General features: G+C 38.7%; 1 protein-coding gene across 6 annotated transcripts in view; it reads left to right on the top strand.

Annotated features, from left to right (window-relative positions):
• The window catches only part of LOC107659145 (nuclear factor of activated T-cells 5-like), a 50,416-nt gene that overhangs the window by 35,309 nt on the left and 11,287 nt on the right, over positions 1 to 3,820 (top strand). For 5 of the 6 annotated variants that reach the window (XM_016447978.1, XM_016447977.1, XM_016447979.1 and 2 more), the window contains one exon: positions 2,963 to 3,521. In XM_016447978.1, coding sequence (XP_016303464.1) covers positions 2,963 to 3,521 — 559 coding nt within the window. Of the gene's footprint in view, positions 1 to 1,587; positions 2,393 to 2,962; positions 3,522 to 3,820 lie in introns of those variants that run through there. The other variant, XM_016447983.1, reaches the window with a different exon arrangement.

The raw sequence follows: 3,820 nt of genomic DNA, 5'->3' as shown, positions 1-3,820 counted from the left end.
AGTAAAGCATGGAGGTGGTAATATCCTGTTATGGGGGTGTTTCTCTGCAGCAGGGACTGGAGCACTTGTCAGGATAGAAGGAAAAATTGATGGGACAAAATACCACCAAATTCTTGAGGAAAATCTGCTGGCCTCTGCCAGAAAGTTGTCAAGGGGAAGAAGGTTTAACTTCCAACATGACAATAACCCAAAGCACACAGCAAAACTGAGCACACCGTGACTGAAGGAGAAAAAGCTGAGTGTCCTTGCATGGCCTAAAATCTGAAAAACTGTGGAATGACTTGACGACTGCAGTCCACAAACGCTCACCATCAAATTTAACTGAACTTGAGCAGTTCTGCAAAGAGGAGTGGGCAAATATTGCAAAGTCTAGATGTGAAAAGTTAGTAGAGACATATCCCAACAGACTAAAGGCTGTAATTAAAGCAAAATGGGGGTGGTGCTTTTTCCAACTCAGTGATTCTGTTTTTCTTTTTTCTGCCATGTTGGTGTTATATCTTTCACTTGGATGTTATAAGTTGCACTGATTAAAACAGCTGGATAAAACAAAAACTGTCTTCATTTCAGGCTGCAAAGCAACAAAATGTGATTATTTTAAAGGGGGGTGATTCTTCCTATACATCTGAGTCTTAGGATGACTTAGGTTTCGGACAATTTTTTGGCATGTTAAGACTTTTTAGTTCTTTAGCACTGTGTTCTGAAAGTATTTAAAAGGTTTGGTGACAGCACCACCTACTTAAAAAAAAAAAAAGATTTTCAACAATTTAGTGCAAAGTAAAAATGAGGAATCTAACAATAACAGTTTTTCTGTGGTTGGCCATTTTTTCTTGCCAATTGTTTTTGTAAAATATTGTAGAATCTTTTCAGCACTTTCTTGCATCAGGAGATACTTGATAAGCACCATCGGCACGATGTTGTGAGGATCTCGGAGTTGTTTTAGGACAGTTCCATCTGTGATCACATTTTTTGCTACTGCTTCAAATCCTAGTAAATCCTATACCAGTTTTCCCATGGTCAGTCATATTGCCTTGCCAATTTTATTATAAAATATTGCACAATCTTTTCTAAAGTAAAGTTTAGAGGAGCTCTGAGTTGTTTCGGGACAACGCCACCTAGTGATCACCTTTTTTTTTTTGCTAGTTCTACAAATACTAAAATTCCAATCCAGTCCTTATTAAAGATGATGATCTTCAGAGTAAACAAAATATATACATTTTTTAATTTTAATATCATTTCTGTATTCAAACTATCTGGCTGTAGCAGCGACAGCATTTCATCTCGGTATGTCTCATTAGGCATTTTGGTTTAAGATCTAGAACTCCTGAACCATTCTAGTTTTGCAATGTACATCAGATCCTTTTGGTGCTTGGCCCCAAAGCACTTCGATTGATTTCATCCAAGCTCATTGTCATACACTAGAACAGATTTGATGTTAAAGAATTGTCGCTCTATATGTTCACTATAAAAGGGATAGTTCGCCCAAAAATTTAAATTCTGTCATCATTTACTCACCCTCATTTCATTCCAAATCCATAAGACTTTCATTTATGTTCAAAACACCGTTTTTAAAGATATTTGCCCATCTTTTTGTCCATTCATTGAAAGTCCACACAACTGAAACTTTGATGCATCAAAAAGTTCATAAAGAGATTGTAAAGGTATGAATCAAGTGGCTTAATCCAAGTCTTTGGATGAAATATGGCCGCTTTATGACAGGTTTATCCTTTTATTCACTTATAAAAAATTGATCAATTCACATACACATAGCTCATCAAATATGGTAAACGTGCTTGCTTGACACAGAGGAACAGTTGGATTGGACCTCATTGGATTGGATTAAACCACTCAGTTCATATGGATTATTTTTACGATGCCATTAACGTTTCGAAGCGTTTCAATGGATGGACAAAACTTTTGAGCGAATATATATAAAAAAAAAGGGTTTTGAAAACAAACTCAAGTCTTATATGGGTTTTGAGCGACATATGATTTTTTGGGAGGTGAACTATCTTTTCAATAAACTGTTTTTCAATTTATTTTCATTCTCAAATATGCAAAACAAACAAACATTTTGAAAAGGTCTCATACATTATCCCACAGGCAGGCTTTATGTACTTTCTTTAAATCTACCGTATAGGAATGCCTTACCTCCTCGCTTTGTTTAAATGAGGTGTGGATGGTGTGTAGCTGGATTTTCAAGGCAAATGAATACAGAATGCCATTAGATGCACCAAAAACAAACAAGTACAATTGAACAAAGCCTTCTTAATTTTAATATATTTTAATGGTCAGCTTTTATTACTCATTGGTTGTCTCATTTTCATTCCAGGAATTTCTCTATGAAGCAGGGAGTGTCTGCATACAAAATGCTCTGCAGTTTTCTGCTTCATAGGTCAGACACTGGTTTATGTTGTTTCTGTGGCTATGCTCACTCCCATCAAAATTTGTGCAAATTTGTATAAGAATTTGCTTGCATCATTTGACACATCTGGATGAGAGCTGTAGACCCTCAACTGGAATAAATATTGAAACGTATGCCATGTAACAGTTTTTGAGGGTCATATGCAAGAGCTCATTTACAGTAGATTTCCAATGTATGCTTAAATAAAACCCAAGACATGAGAGGATATTATGGCTGTGTGTAATGTCTTGGAGAGTGATGTCATGCCCCGCTCTGCAGTAACTCTACATGAAATGCTTGTTTTTCTTTTTTCACAGATGTTATTCAGCATGATCATTTTGCTCCCGTTGTTTGCTGATTTATTTCCACAGCATTTCAACTGCTTTTTTGACATTTGCCCTAATGATAGATAATGCTCTGTGAAAGATTAAAAACAGCAACTATTGGAAAGAAAAGATAAAAAGCAATCATGAGAAATGTCTTGACTTGACTGGGACTGTTGGCTCATGATGATACCTCGTCTATGCCTTTATTCACTGATTCTGATTGTACACACTACAGATGCCTCGTCTGCCTCTTCTGCTATGAGCATGGGAAGTCCTCGCAGTGCTTTTCCCATCTCTTCCACCTCTGCTTCAGAGCGGATCGCCGCGCATGAAAGCAGCACGCCGGGAGATGTTAGCAGTCGAAGAAAAGCCGAGGTTCTGGCTGCGGAAAACAAGCATTCCAGCCGAGAAAAAGGTGGCCAGCAGACCCAGCAGCAACACCAGATGACACCCTCCAAACGGCCTGTCCTCAACATCTCGCCTCCACCCGAGGACCTGTTCGATGAGAGCAACATATCCTGCCAGGATGAGCTGCTTCTCGACTCGGAGCAGAGTAACAGCATCTGGATGGAAAACTCAGTGTCCAACTTCAGCATTGTGAGCTCCAGCTCCTACAATGACAACACTGAAGTGCCCCGCAAGGCCCGTAAGTGCACCCCGCGACAGAAGCCCGGGCCAAAGCCGGTCCCTGCTGAAGAAGCCAGTATGGATGTCTTTGATGCAGATAGTGCCAAAGGTCCACACTTTGTGCTCTCGCAGCTTGGCCCAGACAGCAAGACCTGTTCCAAAGCAAGGTGAGCTTATTTGTTACCATTGTACACGTTGGGCCTTGTAGCATTCATAAAAATTTGGTGCTTCTTTGTTGGAGATTGGTGTGAAGGAACCAAAATACTGTATCCAATTAAAGGTGTTCCCAGGTAATGTGTTCTATGATCGAACATTCACAAAAAAAAAAATAATAATTTCTCGGTTATGTGAATGTTAGAGACAACATTACGGGAATGTTCCATTATATAATTTTACAAACATTACAGGAATGTTACATTTAAAAGCTCTCTGAACCAATGTCCGACTAAAAAAAAAAAAAAAAAAG

This window comes from Sinocyclocheilus anshuiensis, unplaced genomic scaffold, assembly GCF_001515605.1.
Source record: "Sinocyclocheilus anshuiensis isolate Anshui unplaced genomic scaffold, SAMN03320099.WGS_v1.1 scaffold87, whole genome shotgun sequence".
Lineage (NCBI taxonomy): Eukaryota > Metazoa > Chordata > Actinopteri > Cypriniformes > Cyprinidae > Sinocyclocheilus > Sinocyclocheilus anshuiensis.
The sequence above is the reverse complement of the archived record's forward strand: the minus strand, read 5'-3'. Positions and strand labels throughout refer to the sequence as shown.